The sequence below is a fragment of the Trichophyton benhamiae genome (genome assembly GCF_000151125.1).
Source record: "Trichophyton benhamiae CBS 112371 chromosome Unknown Abenha-G-c-312d04.f1, whole genome shotgun sequence".
Classification (NCBI taxonomy): Eukaryota; Fungi; Ascomycota; class Eurotiomycetes; order Onygenales; family Arthrodermataceae; genus Trichophyton; species Trichophyton benhamiae.
In genome coordinates, this window is record NW_003315104.1 from 416384 (window position 1) to 441656 (window position 25273).

The 25273-nt window shown below is 48.1% G+C and overlaps 8 protein-coding genes across 8 annotated transcripts; 3 read left to right on the forward strand and 5 right to left on the reverse strand.

Annotated features, from left to right (window-relative positions):
* Positions 1 to 698: 698 nt before the first annotated feature.
* ARB_07802 (RNA methyltransferase, TrmH family) lies at positions 699 to 2420 on the forward strand (the record flags this gene model as incomplete). Its single annotated transcript, XM_003014036.1, has 1 exon — positions 699 to 2420. One exon carries the CDS (start codon positions 699 to 701, stop codon positions 2418 to 2420), a length of 1722 nt encoding a protein of 573 aa, XP_003014082.1.
* Positions 2421 to 2774: 354 nt separating this feature from the next.
* Positions 2775 to 6540, reverse strand: ARB_07803 (uncharacterized protein; the record flags this gene model as incomplete). The annotated part of the gene is made up of 4 exons (XM_003014037.1): positions 2775 to 2960; positions 3081 to 6032; positions 6101 to 6241; positions 6433 to 6540. The coding sequence occupies 4 exons, from the start codon at positions 6538 to 6540 to the stop codon at positions 2775 to 2777; spliced, it is 3387 nt and encodes a 1128-aa protein (XP_003014083.1).
* A 1295-nt stretch (positions 6541 to 7835) lies between these two features.
* ARB_07804 (uncharacterized protein) lies at positions 7836 to 8657 on the forward strand (the record flags this gene model as incomplete). Its single annotated transcript, XM_003014038.1, has 1 exon — positions 7836 to 8657. One exon carries the CDS (start codon positions 7836 to 7838, stop codon positions 8655 to 8657), a length of 822 nt encoding a protein of 273 aa, XP_003014084.1.
* A 1572-nt stretch (positions 8658 to 10229) lies between these two features.
* Positions 10230 to 11528, forward strand: ARB_07805 (uncharacterized protein; the record flags this gene model as incomplete). The annotated part of the gene is made up of 1 exon (XM_003014039.1): positions 10230 to 11528. One exon carries the CDS (start codon positions 10230 to 10232, stop codon positions 11526 to 11528), a length of 1299 nt encoding a protein of 432 aa, XP_003014085.1.
* A 1056-nt stretch (positions 11529 to 12584) lies between these two features.
* ARB_07806 (uncharacterized protein) lies at positions 12585 to 14362 on the reverse strand (the record flags this gene model as incomplete). Its single annotated transcript, XM_003014040.1, has 3 exons — positions 12585 to 12964; positions 12999 to 14113; positions 14217 to 14362. 3 exons carry the CDS (start codon positions 14360 to 14362, stop codon positions 12585 to 12587), a joined length of 1641 nt encoding a protein of 546 aa, XP_003014086.1.
* An 803-nt stretch (positions 14363 to 15165) lies between these two features.
* On the reverse strand, positions 15166 to 18474 carry ARB_07807 (PE repeat family protein; the record flags this gene model as incomplete). The annotated part of the gene is made up of 1 exon (XM_003014041.1): positions 15166 to 18474. One exon carries the CDS (start codon positions 18472 to 18474, stop codon positions 15166 to 15168), a length of 3309 nt encoding a protein of 1102 aa, XP_003014087.1.
* Positions 18475 to 18593: 119 nt separating this feature from the next.
* On the reverse strand, positions 18594 to 19759 carry ARB_07808 (uncharacterized protein; the record flags this gene model as incomplete). The annotated part of the gene is given in 3 exon segments (XM_003014042.1): positions 18594 to 19291; positions 19383 to 19590; positions 19610 to 19759. The coding sequence occupies 3 exon segments, from the start codon at positions 19757 to 19759 to the stop codon at positions 18594 to 18596; spliced, it is 1056 nt and encodes a 351-aa protein (XP_003014088.1).
* Positions 19760 to 22909: 3150 nt separating this feature from the next.
* On the reverse strand, positions 22910 to 24776 carry ARB_07809 (MFS multidrug transporter, putative; the record flags this gene model as incomplete). Its single annotated transcript, XM_003014043.1, has 3 exons — positions 22910 to 23227; positions 23284 to 24293; positions 24374 to 24776. 3 exons carry the CDS (start codon positions 24774 to 24776, stop codon positions 22910 to 22912), a joined length of 1731 nt encoding a protein of 576 aa, XP_003014089.1.
* Between the last annotated feature and the right edge of the window lie 497 nt (positions 24777 to 25273).

Genomic DNA, 25273 nt, shown 5'->3' on the forward strand with positions numbered 1-25273 from the left:
CGACGTTGGAAGCGAACGCGCCTGGTAGACATGGGGGGAAAGAGACAGCGCAGGCTGCTCTCTTATTCACCTCATCTCTTCCGTAAAGGCCCTTCAACAACGGCGTATACTGCGCGTAAACAGGGCTTCAGGGGGTTTGATATGTGTTCACTGCTATTCTTCTATTTTCGCTTCCGTTTTGGAACAGTCGAAACGTTTGATGATGTACCATAAATACACTAAAATACCGATCTTTAGCTCTCGGAACGGTAATATATTCGTAAAATACCGTATCTACAGAAACTCTGGTGGCAACTATTACAACTTTATCGCGTGTTGTAAATCAATTTAGCTCTGATATGACGTTTCAAACGCGAAGCAAAGCTGCTTGTACAGAGTAGAGAAACAAGGCACTGCTCTCCTGCAGCTAATCGCGACCATTATTTTTTTCTTTTAGAAATAGTACAATGAAACCATGAAAGCCGTTTCAACAGCGCAAACAAACAAGAAGCTCAATGAGAGAGATGAAAGATGACTAATCACTGATAAGAGTAACTAATCGATAGTTACAGATTATATAATCAGATGAGGCTCAAACAGACATTTTGATCTCTGCAGCTTTTCTGTCTTTTTGTCTTCTCCTTTTCTTCTCTGTTGCGATCTCACGAAAAGCAGAGGGAACATCTGGGGACCCTGTATATCCTTGTTTTACGGGCGCTATGCTGCTATCATCTTCTAGGCTCCCGGCTTCTAGTACTGCTAATTTACGCTTGCAGGGTTTACTCGTTTTACAAGGTGTGAACTCCATCCGGTGTCTGTCAGTAAACTCGGCCATTACAACCGGGATCAGAAAAGGCCGTGGATTTGGAACCCCTAAGAAAGAAAATGCGCCGTGGATCCGACGTGGACGAATTTCATCTCCGCCTCGAAATGCAGAAAATGTGAGCCAGAGATACACGGTAAATAAGCACGATGCCAACAGCTATGGCCCACGAGCAGGCGGAATATCAAACTGGAGGCGGGACGAAAGGTCTGATGCTTCAAATCCGGATGGTAAGATGCCTGCTCGCATGAACGGTCCCTCTGGAGACGAATATCCACTACAGTTCCAACGTCAGCACCAAGAATTACCGGGCAGCAAAGCGCATAGCAGAACTCTTACATCGGACTCCTCGCGACGATACCCGGAATCGTCTATTCGGTCCAGCGAAACGACACACTGGCGGAGGGAAAGAAGGAAACCACCGACATATATAGATAACGTGGGAGTGAGGAAGCTCGAAGCTAGTAGCGTGCTGAGCGCCAGACAGCAGATGGGAGGATATGCAAAATCAGAGGATGAAGTAATGGATATTCACCACCCTTTGTCCAGTAAAGTCTATGTTGTGCCGCCTCAACAGATACCATATTCTTCTCCCGTCTCGGAGTTCATATATGGAACATCCGCAGTCAATGCTGCGGTAAGATGTGGCCGCCGAAAACTACATACCTTATACCTGTTTGAAGAATCATCCCGGGATCGCTCTGGGGTGCCAAAGTGGGAACAGCCCGAAATACGCGCTATTGCCAAATATGCAAGCTTAGCGGGTGCGCAGGTTAAACATGTTACCGGCCCCTGGAAAACTACGCTGGACAAGATGACTGGAAAGCGGCCTCATAATGGCATGGTCTTGGAGGCATCCCCACTTCCGAAGCCTCCAGTTCTAAGCTTCCAAACGGTCGTTTCCAAATCCAACTCACATTTCCTAGCTCAATTGGCGGCTCAACCAGAAGAACAAGCTGCTGTGAATGGCACAGATGGCCACATCCAATTCGATGCTCGAAGGAAAGACAGCAAAGCATCCCGGTTCCCCTTCACTCTACTACTCGATGGGATACTTGACCCAGGAAACCTTGGAGCCATCTTCCGAAGTGCCTACTGGTTTGGTGCAGATGCAATTGCTTTTTCGTCGCAGAACTCAGCACCTATATCTCCTGTCGTTATGAAAGCTGCTGCTGGTGCAACCGAAGCCATTCCTATTCTCTCAGTTCGTGATGTTAGCACTTTTATGACAGCATCTCAAGCGAATGGCTGGAAATTTTTCGCAGCAGACGCGCCTGATGCAACGCTGGTTAATGACTATACCCGAAAAATCCCCGTCGTGAATAGCTTAAGTTCTCTATCTTCTGAGCTCACAAAGGCACCATGTGTGTTGATGTTAGGGGGTGAGGGCTCAGGCCTGCAGCAGAAGATAAAGAATAGGGCAGATTCATTTGTTACTATCCCCGGAGCTTATTCAGATAACATTCGCGATGATACTGCTGGTGTTTCTAGCTTGAATGTCAGCGTAGCCTCTGCATTATTATGCGAGGCTTTTCTCTCTCGCAGACCACCTTTCAGTGGTGGTGAGACACAAGATTCAACCGATACCCCTACCGCAAACACGAACCGTGTCTTCTAAGTCTTTGGGCTTCCCTCTAGTATTTATATTGATATCCTTTCCATTCTACGCTACTATTGTATTATTACCCCTATGTGTGTTTCCGGCGTTCGTGGCCTTATACATATTGTACTATCAAGCGGAGGAGCATTTTGGAGTCTCGTATATTGGCATTGGGCTTAGAGAGCGGATTATATTACCCACGACTTAAATTTGACCATTGCACACATCCTTGCTAGAAGGTTCAAGTTATCAATAAAGACACATGTTAAAACTCAAAATGATCTAAATGTACGTTACAAAGTTGGAAGTATATTTTATTACGGTAGAGGAACCGCGAGGTTGTTGTAAAGTAGAACCACTCTTGTCGTGAAGTCAACCCTTGGCCTCCAAAGCGCCGTATATACCTCTCTTCTCCCAAACCGTACGCCAGTTAAAAAAAGTAAAGTTATCATACATGCACCTAATATTTAAAATGAAAAGAAACTGGGACCCCTTTAGAAGTTCTACCGCTTCTTTGATTTGCTCTTGGTTGGGCCAGAAGAGGAGACGCTCCCGGCTCTAGAAGTGTTTGTTGACGTCGCTTTGCTATTAGACTGAACAGCTTTGAGCTTTTTATTCTATAGTCTTGTTAGCTTTGCTCTGTTTTAAGGGTACAATTAAAGACTATTTATAACTTACCACTGCAGGAGCAGCACCCTTTGACTTCTTCTTTGCTGGGCCAGTATCATCGCCGTTTTCAGTCTCTTCATCCCGCGTGCGTGCTTTGGTTTTGTTGTCTCCATTAGTTTCTTTTGTATCGCCCTCGAACTCTTTAGCGATTGTATTCAGGAGGGTGGTGCATCTTCGACCAATTTCAACAGGGGTACGGGACAGGAAGAACCAGTCGAATCGGAACAGTGGGCTTTCCCGGATTTCGTCGCGGATTTTTTCATATAGACCTTCTCCATCAACACCGTGCCTGTCAAGCATAACAAGTAAGAAGCGATCCTCTTCTTCTGTGTATACTTTCTTGTTGGTCGTTGAGACGGTATAGTTGATCTTCAGCTGTTGGAGAGGAACACGGTACTGTCCCATTTTCTTGCGGAGGAGCTTGCGTTGTTGATTCATTCTTCTCATCTTTTCTTCACCCTGCTCGATAATGCGGATATACTTCGGATAGTCGAGAATCTCAGTGTATCTCTTCCAGAAAACTTTAGCATATTCTTTGATCTCTTCGGGGGTTTTGCTGTCCACTTCGGTGGCCATGTCTTCATAATTGGTACGTCCAAACTTAGCCGAACCATTGATGAATTGCTGGAAGTCTCGTCGGTTCCAATTATAGAACCCTTCAGCGGATAATTTGGCCTTTTCCTCTTGCTCTTCCGCAGTTAGGGGTACGGCATTATCGATCTCCTGCTGCTCAAGTTCGCGTTCCGCTTCCCTATCACTAACTGACTCTTCAGGACCTTCAGGCAAAGCAGCTTTATAACCAATCTCCTTGTGGAAGTATGCAGTCTCTTTGTCTTGCAATTCTTGAAGTTTAGGAGGGAAGAATTGCCAGTCATGAATGGTAGTCTGTTTTGGTGCCTTGGGGACTTTAGGCTTGGGTTCAGAAGGCTTTGTGAAAGTCTGCTTGTAGAAGCTGCCAATTGTATATGATTGGTCTTTGCGTTCACGCTTTGCAGGGTTAATCCAACTCAAACCAATGTCTTTCTTGCGGTTAGTAAAGTCCTTTCCATTCCATTCATAGGCATTTTCTGAAGAGAACTTCTGCAGGTCATCAATTCCGAGCTTTTCATATTTGTTTTTGAGCTCAGCGGTACGCTCTTCACCTTTCTTTAGGATGGCCTCGATATCATCTTCGGAAATATCCTTGCCACTGCCGAAGGTACCTCCAGTAGAGCTAAACACATCGGAAGCGCCGTGCTGAATCATGCTCAAGAGTTCATCCTTGGAAGCTGCGTTTTTAGCCTGTTGCTGAGCGCGACCCTGTTGAATGACGAGCTGATCTAATCGAAGTTTTTGAGCTGCTCGTTCCAGCACCTTTTCTTCGATGGCCTTCTCAGTGATAAATCTGAACACAACGACTTGCTTAGTCTGGCCAATACGATGAGCTCGGTCCATAGCCTGGAGATCAGCCTGAGGATTCCAGTCACTGTCAAACAGGATGACAATATCAGCTGTTGTCAAGTTTATACCCAGTCCACCAGCACGAGTGGTCAGAAGGAATACAAATTTCTCAGAGCCTGGGCGGTTGTACTCGTCGATTGCCTGGATACGGTCCTCGTGGGCGGTTGAGCCGTCGATTCTGCAGTATTCATGTCCCCTGAAAACGCAGTAGTCCTCTAGAATGTCGAGAACACGACTCATCTGTGAAAAGATCAACACTCTGCTGCCTTGTTTAAACAAACGATTGAGCAACTTGTCTAGAATAACCATCTTTCCTGAATTGTCAATAAGATGCTCGTCGGTAGTATAAGGAGGGCCTGGCTCTGCTCCTTCAAACAGATAAGGGTGGTTGCAGCACTTGCGCAGCTGCATGACAATGTTTAGAAGTCTAGTCTTGGATTCCCGGTTACCCTGAGCGCCGTTGACTGCATCAATATCCTTTTCGAGAATCTTTTGGTACCATTTGACTTGCATCTCTGACATGCCAACATAAAGATTGAGTTCCTTCTTTGGGAGCAAGCTCTTCTCCACGTCACTTTTCACTCGGCGTAGCAAAAACGGCCGAAGGACTCTGTGTAGCTGCTGAACGACTGTGTCCTGGTCCGCCTCTTGGTTAGAGAACCATTGATCGAAGGCCTCGGAGTCGCCGAACACATCCGGAAGCAAAAAGTTTAGCAATGCCCATAGTTCGTGGAGGTTGTTTTGCAGAGGGGTTCCCGTGATCAGGAGTCGGTTTCTGGACTTGAACACACGAATAATCTGTGAGAGGGATGACTCTTCATTCTTGATTCGATGCGCCTCGTCGATAATAATATACTCCCAGGCGAATTTCTTCAAATGCGACTTTTCTCTAAGGATCATTTCGTAACTGGTGATGCACACATCGAATTTCTCGTCGACTAGGCGCTCGTTGATGAGTTGGTGGCGTTCATCCTTGGCTCCTTGTAAAACCAAGACGTTGACATCGGGTGTCCATTTACCAAACTCCCGTTTCCAGTTATCCAAAGTCGACTTCGGAACAGCAACGAGATGAGGACCTGTGATTCCGCAAATATGTCGAAGGTATCCCAAAAAGGAAATGGTCTGGAGAGTCTTTCCAAGACCCATCTCGTCAGCCAATATGCCTGAGATACCATTTTCGTGTAGCGAAACCAGCCAGTTCAGGCCAGCAATCTGGTAATCACGCATTTCACCTCCCTGAATGAATGAAGGTGATTGCTGAAAGACGGTTTCGGTCTTTCCTCCCCGTTTCTCATCCTTCAGAAGCTCTGCGTCCTCTTCTTGTTCTGTCCTTCGTCGGCGTTCTCCTGCCGCACCACCTTTTCTAGTAGCTCCTTTCCTCGGGCCTGATTTGACTTCATTCTGGCGATCGATTTCGGCCATGATTTCTTTGATCCGAGGGTTAGGATTAGTGTCGATAAAGTGGCGGAACAAGTCAGTTAGTCCGAGTAGGTAACGGAATCGTCGAATTGAATCATCTTCCTGTATAGAGTGAGAAATAAGTATCAAGACTAGTATGCGATAATTCTGTATGGGCATGTACGACATACCATTGACTCGTCAAGACGTCCGTGTTTTTTACCAAGGACGCTTTTGCGTAGCTGGAAGGCCTCTGTCCTTCGTTTCCGGCCATCTGGAGCAGCATCGCCAGCAACACTACTTGCGGTGGTATTTGGGTTTGTATCGGAATCCTACCACCATCAGCACTGAAATGCAGCATTGTGCAGTTATCGACAGAGGCTTACCGTGTAGTCAGGTGTGTCTTGGTACTCCTAAAGCGGAAGAAAAGTGTGAAGTGTTAGCCTGGATACCTGCATCCCATTTTCCATAAAGGTGGCATCTCCCCACGTCCGCAACAGCTTAACGCGTCCTGCAAGCGTACCTTCATATCTTGGTCGTCCCGAGCATCGTCGGAAGGCTGGTATTCGGCAGCATCCACCATCGTGACGTCTTCGTCGCCCGTCGAGGGAAGTTCTTGCACCGGAGCCATGTCCAGGCAGCGGCTCACCGGGGTTCGATATATAGATTTATAGCAGGGGAACGCGCTCTAGGACTCGTTAAAATGGCGAGAGAGAGGTAGGTAATAGATCTAGTAGCGAGTAGGTAAGCAGGAAGAAACAGAGGTATCTGGAGCGCGACTGCTCATGGCCTGGCCGTCCGGGTATGTGCCTGTTCCTGTGTATGTGTGAGGGAGGAGGAGAAGAAGCTGGATGGCGAACGCTGAGAAGGTGAAAACCCTCGAAACGAACAAAACCGCGAGACTTTTTTTCTTTTTTCGGCAGGACAGAAAAAAAAGAAGAGGCTGAAGACGCGCTGATTGGTCAGTTTGGATGAATAAGCAGAAAAAAGCAGAGGATGTGTAAGCCGGAGGGAGAAATATTTTGCCGATGGAGAAAAGAAACTCCGAAAGCCTAAAAAGACGCCGAAAAGTATAAAAAATAAAAATAAATAAAACTAAAAGAAAAGAAGAAGAAGAAGAAGAATGTAGAATATTTATATTACAAGGACAGGATACAGACAGTCAAGGTGCAGCTAGACAAGCAGCCGGCATCGCCGTGACTGGAGTGCAGTGACTGCTCAGATTCAGTGACTGCACTGCTTAACAAGGTCTCCAGCCCTAGCTACCTCTAGCTCACCACCAGAACACCAGGATAAACTCCCAAGGTAGAACCGAATAATCAACTGCATCTCTACGTGAGCATACAAAGAGAAACACTCTGGCTCTCACTCTCCCAAGAGCAGCATAGCATCACTCTCACTTCTCCTGCTGTCCGCTACCTCTCTTCCCTTCCGTCTAGGCACCTGGGCAGCCCGTAGAAAGAGGCCGGGAGAAAGGAATCTCCGCGTCTCCGCCAGCCCGTCAAAAGCCGTCACGGCCCAAAACTATAGTCATCTCTTGTCTCTTCGCCTGTTTCTCCACCAAAGCAACTTCAACCTCAGCCTCTGGCCTCGTCGGACTCCAGCGTCATCCCCGACCTACATTCGCCCGGCCGATATACGCTGTGCGCTCCCTCCCCCGACCGGCTGCTGCTTGACTCACCGGGCTTCCGCTAGCTTGGCTGCTCGATTCGTTGTGGCCTGTCCAGAAAACCGAATCCCCCCACTTCGCCAGACACAAATCCGAGTGTTGGTGAAGCCAGGAAAAAAAAAGAAAGAAAGAAAACTATTCCGATATAACGATCACGGACCCCCGATCGATCTCAGTTCGAAGCTGTTGAGCCATCTATAGGGGATACGGGGAGAGTTTGTGTGCCTACTTCGTCAAGGATTGTCCACTCTGCAGCCATGGATTCGATGCGGTCACTTAATAAATCACTTCCGTCTACAACGGCAGCACAACCTCCGGAACTGCTTCTGCAAGCATTTAAGACCGCGGCTTTATCAGTCACCAACCTTTACAAGAATGCGGTATCAGACCAGGCTCAGTCACGGCAACTTGGATACCAGGATGCTCTCGAAGACCTCCGGGCTTTCTTGGACAAGGAGAAAATAGGTTTTACGGATGGCGAAGGGCAGAAGATCAGGAACTGGGTCATGGAAAAGATCGATATGGCTGGAACGACTTCAAACGACAGTGATGATGATAAGACCGATGCCGACAAGGCCAACCGTGCCGCCTCGCCGGCTGCCGTCCGTAAAACTAACCCTGATACCACCGCCTCGAAACCCCAACCTGAAGCTGCTGCTCCGTCAAGGCAGCCTTCAGAAACTCCACCACCACTGATGCCCATACCTTCCGAGCCTATTGCTATAGTACCTCCCCGGACGGCCGCCTTCACTTTCACCGCCGGCCAGAGTCTCCCCATGCAAGAGGATATCGACATGAAAGCCGGCATGGATAGCTCTCCTTCATTATCAAGCGACCCGCAGATCACCACCTCACATCCCTCTCATCCCCCAGTCAGGCTAGAAGTGCACTCCCGTCCACCTCGAACACCACACCGCCACGGCAGCGGAAACCGCCATAACCCTCGCTCTATCAACCGGGACCCCACGCCCGGCGCCGGGTCAAAACGAAAATTCCACTTTGGCGAGTTTTTTGATATCTCGAACCTCGGAAACGGCAGAGACCCATTCGGTGGACCGAAACGAGGCCGCTTCTTATAGTTATATACTCTTTCTTTAATCCCCCTCATTCTAACGGGTTATAGAATGGATATGCAGAGAGCTCTACGATGCATTAACGTTGAGGCGTTTTTGGACTTTTATTTTCGCCCTTTTCTTATACGGCATTTTCTATATTTCTCATCATATGCATGTAGATAGGTAGCATCATTGAAAATCGGAGATACCCTATAAAGTCTCGAGTTGGCCTGCTCGTAAATTCGTTTCTAACACAGTATGGTACACAGTCTAAACAATGCCACGAATTTCTCCTTAGAATGGGCGTATAATAAAGATATCGTACAGTCCACCAAATCAAATTCTCCTATTTGATAAGTTATTCAGTTGAAAGCTCTCCATATACCCAATCCCACTAGTGAAGTTGATATCATAATAACTCCTAGCCTTCTCGATCCCATCCTGTACTTTGAGCCGCTTGCTAAGATCTTCTGTTCTTGCTCACGTAGGTTCTTCATTCCGGTGTAATAGCTCCAGCCTCCAAGTCCCGCAAGTGCCAGACTCCCTACACAACCAAAGACAGTGAGTTACGAGCCGCCAGCGTATATCCATAGACACAGAGAGTCCATACCAGTAGCTCTGCACGCCAGACAGTCATCATATTTATCCTGAGCAATCGTCTTTTCAATATCTTTGGGGTTGATTTCCCAGGGTGCATCGGACTGTCTTGCCATATTGATTGGCGGGTGTAATGACAGATTAGGTCAAAGAAGGATAGCGCCTATTCATTGAAATCAGCCAATATGTTCATGAAATCAGTAAATATGTCCATAGACCAGGGTATAGGGATCTACCGAAGGGATATTGTCCTTTGTTGCAGCTCCTGTTGAGTGTTGTACTTGTAAAAACCATGAAAACGCAAAAACTCCGATGAGGTCACGCACTGCTCGAGTTGACTAGGATAAACCTCATCTAACTATCTCGACCAAATCTTCTATAACCTCCCACACTCCACAACAGAGGCGTTCGCAATGATGAGCGCTATTATAGAAGCTCTTTATATTTATGATGAGACAAAGTGAGCTATTCTACTGCCGCTACTAGCAAATGAATATATGCTGACACTAAGCAATAGCACACCAATACTTGAACATGCCTACCGTTCGCGCCCTCCCCCCGCGACGGCAATACTCTCTCTCTTTCTAGCCCATCCGGCTCCTCGACCGTCCCTGGTATACCTTCCCGATGCCTCTCCTCCCGTCTCGGTCTTCTCAGTTTCGCATTCAAATCTCCTATTCCTGGTCCCGTGCAGCACCGAGGCAGAACCGCTTCTCGTCCTCGAATTTATCCACCGAGTAATAGATGTGCTAGAAGAATTTATCGGCGCGCCTTTACTCGGAACGAAGATACAGAATAGCTATGACGTTGTTGGGCAGTTGCTGAATGAAATGTGCGATGCTGGCATCGTATCTAATACTGAACCGAACGCTCTACAGGAGGCGGTTGACGTTCCTGGGTGGATGGGCAAGCTATTGAGCGGAGTGGGATTGCCTGGGTGAATATTGACCACAATACCTCTCCGCGTCCGTGCCTGTATGGATGTCATAATTGCTAACGATGTATATGTGGTGGGATAGTGCGTCGCAGGCTTCCGCTCTTGCAAAGCCTCTAAGTCAACCCCTTGCTACCGCTCCCACAGTAGCCGGAGCAAATGCGCCAGCCATACCTTGGAGACGTTCTGGTGTGCGACATACCTCAAATGAGCTGTATGTTGACATAGTCGAGTCTTTATCAGTTATATTTGCCCCCTCTGGCAGGCCAATATCAGCACTGGTACATGGTACCATAGTATTCACAGCAAAGATATCAGGAGTGCCAGATTTGCTTCTTTCCCTAAGTGCTCCTGGGGGTCAAAGAAGTCTTGCGCATAAGATTGAATTACCTGTGTTTCATCCTTGTGTCCGTCTGGCACGTTGGAGAGAAAAGCCAGGCGAGCTAAGCTTCGTGCCCCCTGATGGGCGGTTTATATTAGGGGGATACGAAGTCAACCTGCTCCCTGTTAATCCTGAGGATGACAATCCGCCTGCCCATATGGAAAGGCTATTCCTTCCTGCTACAGTGGATATTAAGAAAGGCCTTGGTCCTACAGGATCAAATTTTGAAGTGCGACTAACATTAAATAACAGTTTTCCAGGGACTTCCTCAAGGAGCGGAGGAGGTGGAGCTGGTATAGGTGGGAATGGGGGAATGGGGAACTCGATAGGTCGTGGATCTGGAACATCAACCCCTTCTTTCTTAACTATCGGCGGTAGCTCGTCGTCTCCGAGCCTAGATGATGTAGTGGTGACAGTTCCCATACCACCATCGGTGCGGAACATTACTGATATCCAGCCGAGTCGGGGAGAAGCGACCTTTATGCCAGGAAACGAATCTTTAGAATGGCGCGTGCCTACCAGAGAGAAGGACGGGTCAATCTCTGGCACAGCCACGCTAAAAGGAACCATACTCGGACCCCTTCATGAGCTTGATGATGACGAAATAGTTGATGGAGATGGTGAAGATCGTACTCGACGATTAACTTCGAACCCTCTCAGAGGATATTATGACGAGACCTTAACTGGGGGCGCAAGCTATCAAGATTCAGGGGCAACGATAGATGATACTACCCAACCGGAGAAGACTGAAGGTCTATCACCAACAGTCAAACAAATGCGGAAAAAGCAGGCCAATGCCTTATTAATGCCCTCATCGGCCTCGGTATCGTTTTCTGTGCGCGGCTGGCTACCCAGTGGTATACGTGTTGACTCTTTGACTGTTGACTCTCGAAGAAGTCGAGGTTTAGGCGAAGGGGTCAAGCCCTACAAGGGTGTCAAATATATCTGCGTGAGCAGGCAAGGGGTTGAGACTAGGTGTTGAACTAGTAGTCATCTACAAATCCTGCAATGCATAGCCTCAATTTGGTCCAAGGTCTATATTTAAAAGCAGGGCAATGTCAAAGGAAAAAAAGTTATAACTCAACTAGCTATAGATCTGCAATTAGGCGGTACCCTTTTTTCCTCGACTCCTCCTGCAAGGCTTTGATGACTTTGGAACGTAGCGAGCAGAGCCTGGCCTGCGTGGACTTCTAATGGGACCTCAATATGAAGGTTACGTTTGACTAGAGGCAGTCGCTATTATTATTCACTCGCAGTAGGAAACCTTGGACCCTCCGGCTGTTCCACCGGGGACTACCTTAGCTATCAAGATCTTGTTAACAAGACCAGCCCAAGGTTGGATGGTAGACGACCCAGGAGTTTGGGCTTTACTAGTGAAGGGCACTTTGACCAAAAACTCCTAGCTGACCTCTCTATAATAGTATGTTGCAAATTGAAATACCGCCGCATATTATACACCGGAATTATTCGCACGTTTATTAGTAAGGCCTGGTATAGAAGAGTTAGGAGCAAAGTGGAATGGCCTCTTCACCCTCGTATATAAGAAGACTATTTTAGTATTATAGCTATTGTTGTTTATAAGAACGTATATATGCCAAAAATTCCAACCCAATTTGAGAATAGTAAAACACGCGTATGAGAAAAAGAGTATGTATGCATGGCTACCTAGAGCTTTGGGCCACGGTTGGTGTAGTGGTATATAGCGATTGCGACTGTTAATAGTTGTTAGCATATCAACCATCATAACTAAGCGTCGATGCAGGACAATGAAACATTAGGAATAGACTTGAAGGGAATAAAAATTATTGCAACAGAATATCTTATATACAGCCCAGGGGAATCATAAATATACGTATGTCGAAAGGGTATCAAGCACTGTAAGACAATATGACCTCGTACACGTTTTATCACGAAGATTTCGCGTCTGCAGAGGTGACAAAATAAAATTGATATCAGACCAGATGACCCGAGGATCTTAATAGCACACCAAGCAGAGAAAAGGAAAGCAGTTATTTGGAAAGATATGTTGATAAAAAATTTACTTACCCAATGCTGCGGCAGTGGCCCTTGCGGCACCCGATCTGTTTGGCCCCTTGCCAAAGGTAATAAACCAGGTAATCCATTCAAGCAATCCATAGGTTCGTTCCCCAGCACGGTTGAAGTTAGGAGACTTGAGACTGGCAGCTTTGTATTTGCCGAGTTTACCGATATAAGGCGGGTAGCGGATAGAGAGAATACGCTCGACCCAGCCAGGAGTTGTGGTAATGGAGCGTTGGTGTGTAAAGGCATCGAAACTGCTACGGCCATGGTAGCAACCAGTTCCACTCTCTCCAACGCCGCCAAATGGGAGGTTTGAAATAGAAACATGCATATATGAGTCGTTCACAGAAGCACCGCCTGAGCGAACGGAGGAGAGGACTATCAAGGTGTTAGCATGTGCATAGAAATGTACCATAATGAAGGGAGGTAAAAACAATACCTTTTGCGGTCTCCTCTTTGGATCCAAATGGGTAAAGGGCCAATGGAGTTCCATCAACGTCATTTGCAATTCTAATTGCCTCGTCCAAGTTCGATACGGGCAGGAGAGTGATAATTGGCCCAAAGCTCTCTTCGGTTATGAGAGAGTCCTCGGTAGAGTCAACAAGGACAACGGTTGGTTCGATGAATTTCTCCTTCTCATCCATGGATCCACCAAGAAGGATCTTCCCCTTGGTGTTGTCGACCATCTGCTTGATGCGCTGGAAAGCACCCTCGTTGATAATACGGGAGTAATCAGGCGTTGCTTTGGCTCCGTTTGGATAGTATTCTTTGATAGCCCTCTCAAACTCGACCACCAGCTGATCAACAACCTCCCTGTCAACAAGGATGTAGTTTTGTGATATACAAATTTGACCAGCATTGAACGTCTTTCCCCATAGTAGACGCCTGGCAACAAGTCTCAAGTCCGCACGCTTTGTAACAAAGGCAGGGTTACGCCCACCTAGCTCAAGCAAGACGGGTGTAAGCTTTGGGGCTGCTGCTTGAGCAACAATGCGGCCAACTCTGGCACTGCCGGTGAAGCAGATCTTATCCCATCTTTCGTCAAGCAGTGCTTTAGTTTCTGGGACACTTCCCTGGATGACAGATACACAAGTGGGGTCTAAAGCAGCTTCAATGATTTCCTGGATCACGGCGGCGCAGTGCGGTGAAACTTCACTTGGCTTAACCACGACCGTGTTGCCAGCAGCAATGGCACCAAGGAGTGGACCAAGAGTAAGGACGAATGGGAAATTGAATGCTCTATGCGGATAGTTAGCCAAATGTGGTGTCGGGTTAGGAAGAGAGCGTAGCACCAACCCAATAATCAGAACACAGCCCAAGGGGTCCTTTCGAATGGTTGGCCTCATCAGCGAAAAGGTCAGGTCGATATCAGCAGCCTTTTCATCTTTAGCCCACTTGGGTAGGTTTTTGGTAATGAATATGATATCGTTGAGCGTCGACACAATCTCTCCGACATAAGCTTCATACTCCGGTCTGTTCAGGTCCTGCTTAAGGGCCGCGGTCACCAGGTGCTCCCGGTCCTTGATACTAATCAACACAAATAAGAGCGTCAGCTGGGGCTAACTATGGGTGAATATACTGGGCAGAGACTGGAGACTTCTGCCACCGATACTAGATGTCTAGCACTTACGCCCAGTAAAGCTTCCGCAGCTGTTGGATACGGAATTCGATAGGTCGAGTCTTGTGTTCAAAAAAGGTAGCCCGAACACTCTTCACGCGCGAGGGGATCTCCTCGACAGGCGTATATTCAAGGGTTGGGAGAGCGGTAGATGCCATCTTGTAGTGGTTGTAGGTGGTATGCCTGCAACGACTTGGCGCTGATTTCTTAAAACTTGGGCGTAAGAGCTATCCAAAAAAGAGAACGAGTAGCCAATTGACCCGTCTCGAGCGGGGGCTTGTTAGGAATTGAAAAGAACGGTATCGATAATGATATCAAGGGCGCGAGATCTGGTTGTCTGCGAAGCAAGCCGATGAGGTTGTTTTTAACTTGACAACGTCACGGGAGTCGCATGCGCCAGTGTGAGATGCCGAGGTAACTTTTTGCCCCTGCAGCGGCTCGGGCATCGGAACAACCTGGGACGGGGCGGGATAACCCTGACATGGATGGATGGATGCTGACACTCTGGGGTCGATTGGTGATCAGGTTACAGAGTGGTATTTTCCTGCATTGTTCAGGGCTACGTATTGAAGAGGACGTCTACGGGCTAGAGATACAGTCGGCATGATCATTAATTCACCGGAAATAAGATAGCAATTTGGATACATGATCATACATAGTTTAGAAGAAGAAATGAGAACTAGGAAAAAACTAAAAAAAAAAAAAAAAAAAAAGGACTTGAAGAATATGATCGATATGTGAAACTCCGTCCGTGAAAATGCACCATCATTCCCTTATTCCAACAGTAATGTTCGTGATATGCAGTACTTGAGAAAGGAGCAGGCAAAAATAATCATTCAAAAACGCTCATAGGATGATGCATGAACAAAACTCAAGAACAAGATATAAAAGTAGGGGTAAAATCAATCGTGAGATGGCAAACATGGCATGAACAATCATAACAGTCATTAATGGGGCAATATCATGCGGCGGTAAGGACTTGTCGAAGTTTCTCTCTGAAGCTCATGCTTGATGGAGCGTCCTCGCGGTGTTTATGTAGACTCGAGCGGCGTCGACGCAGTCGTTCTGGCGGAGGGTCCTCTTTCTTAGCAGTCTTTTCCGCCGGGGCTTCGAGTCTCATCGACCGTCGACGTTCACGACGGTGCTCCCGGTGCTCCCGATGTTCTCGGTGCTCTTGCTCTTTTCCTGGCTCTTTCTCTTTGGCTTCTTCCTGTTTGCTAGGCATTCGTTCTTTGCTGTCCTCGCCTCTGCTTAGCCTTCGTTCGCGAGGCTTCGGTACTTCTGTCTCCGGCTTGGGGGGCTTTTCTTGCTCTGCCCCTTCATCGGTCTTGGGGGATTTCCTTTCACGCAATTTGTTCTCTTCACTTCTGGCGTTACTTCGTCGTGCTCGCTCCCTTACTTCCTCGGAGTTGGTTGACCTTCTTTCACGGCGCCTGTCAGAGTGCGAACGAGAGCCGGAGTTCGACTGAGAATGGGTAGAGGAGCCAGATGTGTTTGGAGGTGACGGCCGCTTGACGGGAGGAACTGGAGATGAGGACTTTGCTCGTTCATTCACTTTCATGACCGGCTGGTGAGCTGTTGATTGGCCAGTAGTAATCAACCTAAACAAAGCGAGAGGCTTGGAGGCGAGCGAAGATATCGGGTTTTGACTTGGGCCAGCAGATTTAGGGGCGGCGTTAGGTCGGTCACGGCCTGATAGTGATAATCGCCGCACAAGAGGTCGCTTTGGTGGGTTCTGGGTATGTTCTTCCTTGGGATGTTCCTCCTTAGGGCTTCCAGTTTCCTTTGAACGTTCTGCCTCAGCTCTGCGGGCTTCTCGCCTCTTTCGTCTTTCTGCTCGCTCTGCTTCAGTCTCGTTTGGCCGAGGGCGGTTACTTCTATGCCTCGTTTGGCCAGTGTGTTTCGTCTCTTTCACTTCAACAGGTGCATCGACTGGCGGCGAGGACCGCACCTCTCGTTCGGCTCTTGGTCGACGAGAGCTTGGTTTCTTCTCTCCCGAACTTTTTGAAGGTCGTGGTGGCTCCTCGGCTGGCGCGGATCGTCGGTGTTTCTTGTGTCTTTTTTCTTTTGATCGCTCTTTCGATCGTTCCTTCGATCGCGATTTGGATTTGGACTCAACAGCAGCTTCTTCCGCAGCTTTATGGTTAGGGGCATCTTCAACAGCAGCAGGTTCTTCAATGATAGGTTTTGAAGCTGTATCTTCTGAAACAGGCGCTTCCACGGCCTGCGGCACTGGCTCTTCTTTGATGTCTTCAGCAGGCTTCTCCTCAACAACAGGTGCGGGTTGTGGGGTTGGTTCCTCAATGGTCTTCAGTTCCTCTGTTGGAGATGATACCGGTTCCTCTTTAGCTACAGGTTCTGCTGCTGGCTGTTCAGGGGGTGCTGCTTCCTTGACAACATCCTCGGCCGGGGGTGAATCATCCTGAGGTTTTTCAGCTACTGGTGCCTCAGGGGCTTCGGCAGAAGCCTCTTCCGTCGCTACTGGTGTTGATTCTGAAGCAGGTTCATTTGGAATATTCTCTTCCGCCGTAGCTATTTCCTGAGTTGTGGTCTCTTCTACAAGAGCAGGTTGTTCACTCGCCTTTTCCATAACCACTTCATCTGGCTGATCTGAAGTTTCTACAGGGCCACTTGGAGCTGGTGTTGGTGCCTCACTCGCAGGTTCCTCGGGCTTAGGTTGTTTATCCACATCAGCAGGTTGTTTGGCTTCAGATTCTGTAGCTGTCGCATCCGCAGCAGCGGGTTCCTCAACACCGACCTCTTCAGTGGCTGCTTCGTTAATAATAGATTCTTCAGCTGCGGGTTCCTCTGCAGGCTCCTGAACAACAGGATCTTCCGCTGGATCTTCGACAGCCGCCTCGACAGCCGCTGCTTCTTCGCTTGCTGGTTCCTTGGCTGCAGGCTCTTCAGTTATTGGGTCTTCTGGTTTTGATTCTTCAGTAGCAGATAAACCTTCTACTTGCTCTTCAGCTACCGGTTTATCAATAACAGGGTCACCGGCACCTGGCTCCTCGGGTATTGGCTCGGGTTCGACCAGGTCTTGAGTGGTAGGTTCTTCAACGGCAGGCTGTTCAGCAACAGGCTCTTTAGCAGCAGGCTCTTTAGCAGCAGGCTCTTCAGCAGCAGGCTCTTCAGCAGCAGGCTCTTCAGCGGCTGGCTCTTCAGCAGCAGGCTCTTCAGCAGCAGGCTCTTCAGCAGCAGGTTCCTCAGCGGCCGGTTCTTTAGCAGCAGGCTCTTCAGCGGCTGGCTCTTCAGCAGCAGGTTCCTCAGCGGCCGGTTCTTTAGCAGCAGGCTCTTCAGCGGCTGGCTCTTCAGCAGCAGGTTCCTCAGCGGCCGGTTCTTTAGCAGCAGGCTCTTCAGCAGCAGGCTCTTCAGCAGCAGGTTCCTCAGCGGCCGGTTCTTTAGCAGCAGGCTCTTCAGCGGCCGGTTCCTCAGCGGCCGGTTCTTTAGCAGCAGGCTCTTCAGCGGCTGGCTCTTCAGCAGCAGGCTCTTCAGCGGCTGGCTCTTCAGCAGCAGGCTCTTCAGCAGCAGGCTCTTCAGCAGCAGGCTCTTCAGCAGCAGGCTCTTCAGCAGCAGGCTCTTCAGCAGCAGGCTCTTCAGCAGCAGGCTCTTCAGCAGCAGGCTCTTCAGCAGCAGACTCTTCAGCAGCAGGCTTTTCAACAACAGGTTCTTCAGCAACGGGTTCTTCACCTGTAGGCTGTTGTACAGTAGATTCTTCAGCCGGAATCCCAAGGGTAGCGTTTTCCAGGGGAACATCTTCTGTAACTTCGATAGACACCGGTTCTGCGACGCTTGTTTCTTCCTTTTCTTCAGTAGTTACTTCGGCATGGTCGTTTGACGGTTTGGGCACATCAATATCGGGTGCATTTTCGCCCTCCTCTTTGACATTACGTGTATCAGGTGCTGCGTCCGCTGTGTCGCTTTTCCCTCCTTCAGCCGTTCCCTTGTTTTCTTCCTCAATACCTACTTTGTCAGTATCAGCTGCTTCTCCTTCAATTGGCACCTCTGGTGTTACTTCAACTAGTTTCTCTCCCTCGTCTGACAGTTCAGGCGCCGGCCCTTCCTCAGCCGGATTCTCCTTTCCAGCTGAAGGTTCTTCAGTAGCTGGGACTTCTTTTGGAGCCTGATCTTCTTTGGTAGGTGACTCTTCTGCAGCCGGAGGTTCTTCTGGAGGTGCTGCTTCCTCACTGGCAGTCTTTTCCACAGGTGATTCTTCTCGGGGCTGCGCTTCTTCAGGAGCCGGCGTCCCTTCGACGGGTGTTTCTTCCATAGCTGTCTCTTCTGAAGGTGCTCCTCCGGTGGGAGCCTCTTCAGCAGGGGGTTCTTCCACAGCTGAAGATGCCTCTGCAGTTGATGTTTCAGTTGGAACTTCTTTCGCCGGAGATTCTTCTACAGGAGACTCTTTTCCGACAGGAGCCTCTTCGGGGCATGTTTCTCAACAGATGGTTCTTCTGCAGCTGCTGGCTTCTCTGTGGGGTCCTCTTCTGTGCTTATCTCTTTTGTCAGTGCCTCTTCTGCAGGCTCCTTCTCAACCTCATCCGCAGTTGGAGTCTCTTCGGCGGCTGGAGCTTCGTCGATCGGGGTCTCCTCAGCAGGTAATTCTCCCGGAGCAGATGTTTCTTCAGCAGGTGACTCTTCCACAGCTGGCACTTTTGCTGGTGGCTCTTGTTCTGTTTGGGTCTCTTCTGAAACTGAGTTTTCTTCAGCTGGGGCCGCTTCTGCAGGTGTGTTTTCTTCGGGGGCTGGGGCTTCTTTAGCAGACGGACCTTCTGAAGCCGGTGTTTCTATTACCGGCTCCTGTTCCACCGCAGTCTCTTCCGCAGCCGGTTTTTCTTCGGAGAGAACTTCTTCAGAAGGAGGATTTTCTGCAGCTGGAGCTTCTGTTGCTGGTTCCTCTTTTACCGGGGCCTCTTCCAGAACAGCATTTTCTTCAGCAGGAGCTCCTTCAGAAGGAGGATCTTCCGTAGCTGGAGCTTCTTTTGCCGTCTCTTCCCCCGGCCTGTCTTCTGTAGACGGCGTTCCTTCGTTTGGTTTTTCCTCCTCTGCTGTCTTTTGGGTCTCCTCGGAAGTCTCATTTTCCGTTATACCTATGGGATGGTAAGTATATGAGGCCCCTGCGGTACTCTAGGTGGTAGTGGACAAGGTATACTTCCGCTACCAACCAGATAGACAACTTACCTGGGGATGTTCCAGGAGCATCTTTTCCAGCATCAACATCAGCCGCTGGTGCATATTGTGGTTGTTGGTCCAAGGGGACGTCCTTTTTTGGTTCTGCGTCAGCGGTAGGTTCACCATTACCGTCATCTGATGGTGGGGAAGAATATAACGATGATATAGGGCAGTCTTTAAATTGACCAGTGTGCCAATCATATGTTTGATATTTAAACTGAGGAAGTGAAGCATACTGATAGCTTAGGTTCGACATTTTCGGGGAGTGCAGACGAACCGTCACCTCCAGGTAGGTTGCTGCTACTCCCGTTGTCAATGTCGGGCACCACTGAATTGGCCGGCAGTCGATTGGTAGCTCCCTTCTTTCCCTTCTTCTTTTTGGCCATGGTCAGGAATATCTGCGACGCTTTTGCGGGGATGTGAAGAGTAGAAAAAGGTTGGGGAGACGGAGACACAGGAGCAATGATATGAGAGGTCTATTTGGTGTGGCAGGCCTCGGCAGTTCGGGGATAGATTGGCGTCCGTCAGAAAGGCGACCTGCGGCCCGGGATGTAAGGTGAGGTTGAGGAATATTGGGGTAAGATTGGAAGAGGGGGAATAAAATGAAGGCGTGGTTGAGCGAAATAGCAGCACGTCAGACGAGACAAATTATAACAAGTAATACTAGCTCCTATGATACAGGAAAGCATGTGCCCGATAACCTCATATATCGTTTAGGCCTATCAAGAGCAATCGGCACTGATGGAGCCATGTAATCAACAGTCATTATTGAGAATGAGAAACGATAGTTTCCCAGGAAATGGGCTCTCCGAAGCAGCTATGCAAGACCAAGTGCCATTGGGGCCACGTCTCGCGGCCCCATGGGTTTTCAGAATAGGAGTGCAGACAGCATTGGATGCACGCCCTACTAAGGCTTGTGGAAAGCGGCCGCTGTGGGAGGGAAACCAGGGTAACCCGCTGCACGATACTATAAATCGTAAAACAGCAAGTTAATAATATGAAAACGTGACAAGAAATACAAGGCAAACGCTGTATCATGAGAAGGGAAGAGCCACCTTACTCTTTCGTTCAAGGGATGAGGCAGACAGACCATGCACTTGAGCGGGTCAGAGGGTAAAACAGCGGCGGAAAAGGTCGAAATCAACAAAACCAACCCAATTGCAGCAACTTGCAAGAAAATCTCCCTCGTTACCGATGAGACGAAGAAGAGGTGTGGAAGTCAGATCTCTTCCAGTCAGTGACCCGGAAGCGATTCCGGGGATAGCATCATTTTCTGCCCAATATCCCGCAATTGGCCGCCTGGCCGACAGGCACTTGCAGGACTGTGGAGCACGCCTGAGGGAGGCGGTTGGTCAAGGACCAGACGGTCTCAGATCCTCGCGATCTACCAAGGTTTTCTAACCGTTTGGGTAACCGTATTCCCTTGCTTGGGGATCCTACTCCGTACGGAGTACGCTCCAGAAGAAAGTCGTGGCTGGGCCAGAGATGATGAACCTGCAACGTGAACAGTAGCAAGTGGTCGCGGCCAACACGAGATTCTCTGTTGTCCTGTTTCGTGCTGTTTCTCATTCATTGGGTCTGATGCAGATGAAGCCGAAGCCTGACTCCAGAAAAAGCGACGGTTCCAGAACGAGCTTCCACTTCGACAAGCAGGTTGAGCAGGGAAGAAGGGCCAGATACCAAAACGTTTCTTTTTCGCCGTCTTTCAACGAGGCGAGGATGAAATAAGCAAGCCAGAAAGTCCCGTTTAGGACTAGTCGCGGATCGGCCCGACTTTAGCCCTAATGACTCAGCAATATAGAGGGTTTCATTGGCTGGAAAATTCAAGGCTGCGGTCTGATTGGCTGCCTCACATGCTCAAGGGTTGCCCACGCAGCTGGTAACTTTAAAACGTTAACTTGCTATCAGATTTGGTGGCTGACAGGAGATAGGAGATACCCGGTCTTGCAAGATGATAAAGAGTCAGGAAGCCAGCCCTGCAAAGAGTGACTTTGCGTGATGGCCGCTGTTGTCTACGCTGGCATCAGGAACCGGAATACATCTTTCGCCTCTCTGCATGACTTCCGCGTGCCCAGCAGCTGCAATCCGGATGCAAGGTGGCAGAAAGGACGTACCTGCCAAGTAATGGTCAGGTGCGCCTGCTTGGACATGAATTTTATTCCATTCAGGACGCATATGCCCATCTTCTCCTGCATCTCTTTATGATATTTCTTTCCCCCTCTATATTTTCGGTGGTAGTGGAGCCTGACAAGTTGGCTGGATTAAACGAGAAATTACTTCATCACATTATCGTCCGTTCAATTTTTTGCCCCCTCCAGGAAACAGTCGGTGCAAAACAAATTTCGACTGTCTTCGGGATCAGCATGCCAAATACAGAGTATCCGAGTATTACAATGGTGTATATTTTCCTCCGCTTCTTGCAGTGGTGGTGTAACCTCTCTCCTTTCCTCTTAGGACCCCTCCATTATCGAGTCCATGGTATACCCCCGATGTACAGTGTACGTGTCGCATCCTGCGGTTAACTGATTTTAAACCCCTGCTCAACATGGCCTCTCAAGCGGGGAGAAAGTATTGACCCCGCTATCCAGGGTGTAATGCGTCACAGGGAAGGCTAAGGCCAGCATTTGCTGACATGAAGTAGGGGAAGTGTGCAACTACTTGATGTCCCGCAATCTTCGTATAAAGGACATATGTTGTCTTGCTCCAATGGCTGCACGGAAACAATTTAATTAGCCAGCGGGGTCGATATCCGAGTCTCGTCATCTTCGTGGCCTGGTATGGATTCCAGAAAACCAAACAAATATCTTAAACTTTTGAATCGTTGGAGGAGTTGGCTTCATTCACAAATCTGTTCAATATTTGTACAAATAAACCTATACGTATTTACAAAGCCTCTGGTAACGTCAACGTAGCAATCCAGCAGTTCCTTGCCTGCCTCTTCCTGCCATAGCAAGAAGAGCTCCGGTCTGTCTCGGGAGTTCCTGCCCAAGCTGAAAATGCAGACAAAAACATATACATAGCCGGCGCCTTAAAGAGCCACGTATACAGCAAAATACAAGTAAAGTGGCATATGTGTTTCGAAATGTGTTGTTAAGTACCTTGTCAAGTCGGGAGTTATGACTTCAGCAAGGTGAGCCACGATATGTTCGCATGAAACTGAAACCAAACAGAATATTCGCGAGATTCAGCGCAACACGCATTCAAGTTGGAACGGCAGTGTAGTTCTGCCCAACGTACGGAGCGTATGCCAAGGACTTGGTAAATTTATCTGCTCACTCTTTATGCAGTCCCTAGCATACTTAGGAAGTAATATAATCAAGGTATGTGAGTTATCTTTCATTGTTATAACTATAGTTTGGGTCAGTATATGTTGGATCCGAACTGCGAAAATGTACCCGGCCCTTGGTTACCCAAGCAGTTTCCAGAGCAAAAAAAAAAAAAAAAAAAAAAAAAAAAAAAAAAAAAAAAAAAGATTAGAAACTGCATACCTGAAACCATGTAAAAAGTACCCGAACACGACGTTTACTTTAATAGGTTCACCTTCGATTTTCATTTTCCTTCTTTAACTGTTCCTCCATTGTTATTCTCCATCGTGGCCCTAACCGCTTCATGGCCCAGATCACAACAGAGCTGGCAAGACAAATAAGGCCAAGAATCGTAAATAGCCAACCATTTCCAATAGCATCTATAATAGGAGCAGCAACTACACCCCCAACACAAGAAGCTATGTTTCTCATGAAATTATTCAGGGCGACACCTGCTGAAGACCGATTAGGCATAAATTCGGTCAACATAGTCGTTGACATGCTGAAAATTAACATTGATCCCAGGCCAAAAAAGAAATTGGCAGCAATCTATACCCAAACCAAGTCAGATGATATTATTGTGTATAGTTTTGCCTGAAACTTACCGTAGCGAACCAGTGTACCCCATTTTCTGCTGTCCAAGCATACCATATCAATGCAGATGGGAAAAGAAGTGCCCCCACCCATGCATTCTCACGCATTCTATCTTCGGGTATAAATATATATTTACCATTTGCATCCACTCTATTGGCACGCCTTGCTTCTCTTTTCATGATGGAGTCCATCCAAGGACCTCCAAAAACACTGGCAGCAATATAACCCAACGCCCCAGGGATATATAGTAAGCCAATAATGATAGTAGAAAAATTATAGGGGTCTCTGCTGAACGTAATCTCTATACTTATGTTCATAACATACAAGCATCCAAAAGCGATACTTGCATAGTACACAGTTAGAGCAACAGCCGGGAAACGAATATAAAGAATTATCTTTAGAGGATCAATGATGATGATTTTTAACATGTTTAAAGCCCTGGTCGTTTGCTGTACGACCTGTCGAGATGACACTCGACTCAGAGTGCGTTCAATCTCTGGGCTTCCATTCTCTGGTTGAGGAGGCGGAAGAGGTTTACGGTGTGCAAGAGTTTCTGGCAATGCAAACAGTATGAAGACCAGTATAAGGCCACCATAGATTGCAAGGAACCATTGCGTACTCCTCCATCCCAAAGATTGTGTCAAAATCCCACCGAGGATAGGGGCTATAAGAGGACCACAGAGAGGACCAAGGTAGAAGATGCCCATAGCGCGTCCACGATCAATAGGATCCCAAACATCGGCAATTGTACCAGCCCCTACTGCTTGAACTGACGCAGCAGCTCCCCCAGCAAGGACTCGCATGATGATCAACATCGTAATGGAGACCGAGAGAGCGGATAGAATACTCCATAGAGTGAATAAGGCGAATGAAGCAAGGTATATTGAACGGCGCCCCAGCCGCTCACTAAACGATGACCACCAGAGAGGAAATATGGATATACTCAGCATGTACAAAGCAACGGAAAGATTAGTAACCGTTGCTGTCGTATTATATGTTCTAGCAACTTCGCCAAGTCCAGCTGTTAAAACGATCTTTATATTAGCTCCTGTCAGAAAAATATAGAGATTCTATGAGCTGAAAGGAGTGACAATAACATACGAAGAAATATAGCACTTCCCATGGGCGCGGCGGCAGCTGCCACAGCAACAACGAAAGTAATAAACCATTTTGATTTCCGGTTGTAATGTTTTGGATTTTCAACCTCAGCCAGTAGAGTCAGTGACCCAAATAGACCTCGCCGTCTGCCTCTGGGCACAACAACCGGTGGTATGTAAGAATTTGTTCTTGTCAGCTGAACGGCAGCCTCCTCGTCTAGTGGTTGATTCGATTCTCCGTTATCAATGCTCACTTGGCTCCCTTTCTCCGAGATAACAGGTGCATAATCACTAACTCCCTGGGTTGTGGCAATAGATGGCTCCCCAGAAACAGTTAAGGTGGAAGAAGTAGCAGGGAAGCCCACTTGGGAAGAATTCCCCGTCGATTGCTGCTTTTCAGCCCCCATGTAGCTCCGCAACTCCGCAGATGGCTTCTAGTCAAAGGTTCTCAACGAAAGAAACCCACAATTCGAATATAACTGTCGCTTGTAAAGATCCTCACTCAGCACAGAGCCTCATCCCCTATCGAGCCGAGTATTGTAGGGCATATAAGTTAAAGAACAACGGCACTCTTTGGTATGCTTAACGGAGATACCGAGAGACGTCAAACATGCAGGAAATTCAAAAGAAAGTAGCGCTATTCAGATAATAAAACAAGAATGAATAAAAAAAAGACAGCATTCAAAGAAACTCTTAAGTGGGGAGGAGACCTACATATATGAACGGGAAGGAAGAATTTGGCCTGGACTTAAGAACGGATTTGGGAACCCTGGCCCGAGTGACGATATCCACTTTCTCGATGTCACTGTTTGCTCGTACAGCATTTTTTTGAGATCCTACCAAAGTAGTTGTTGGCCCTAAGGATTGACCTCGGTTATCTATTATCGTTAGAGAATTGTCCCTC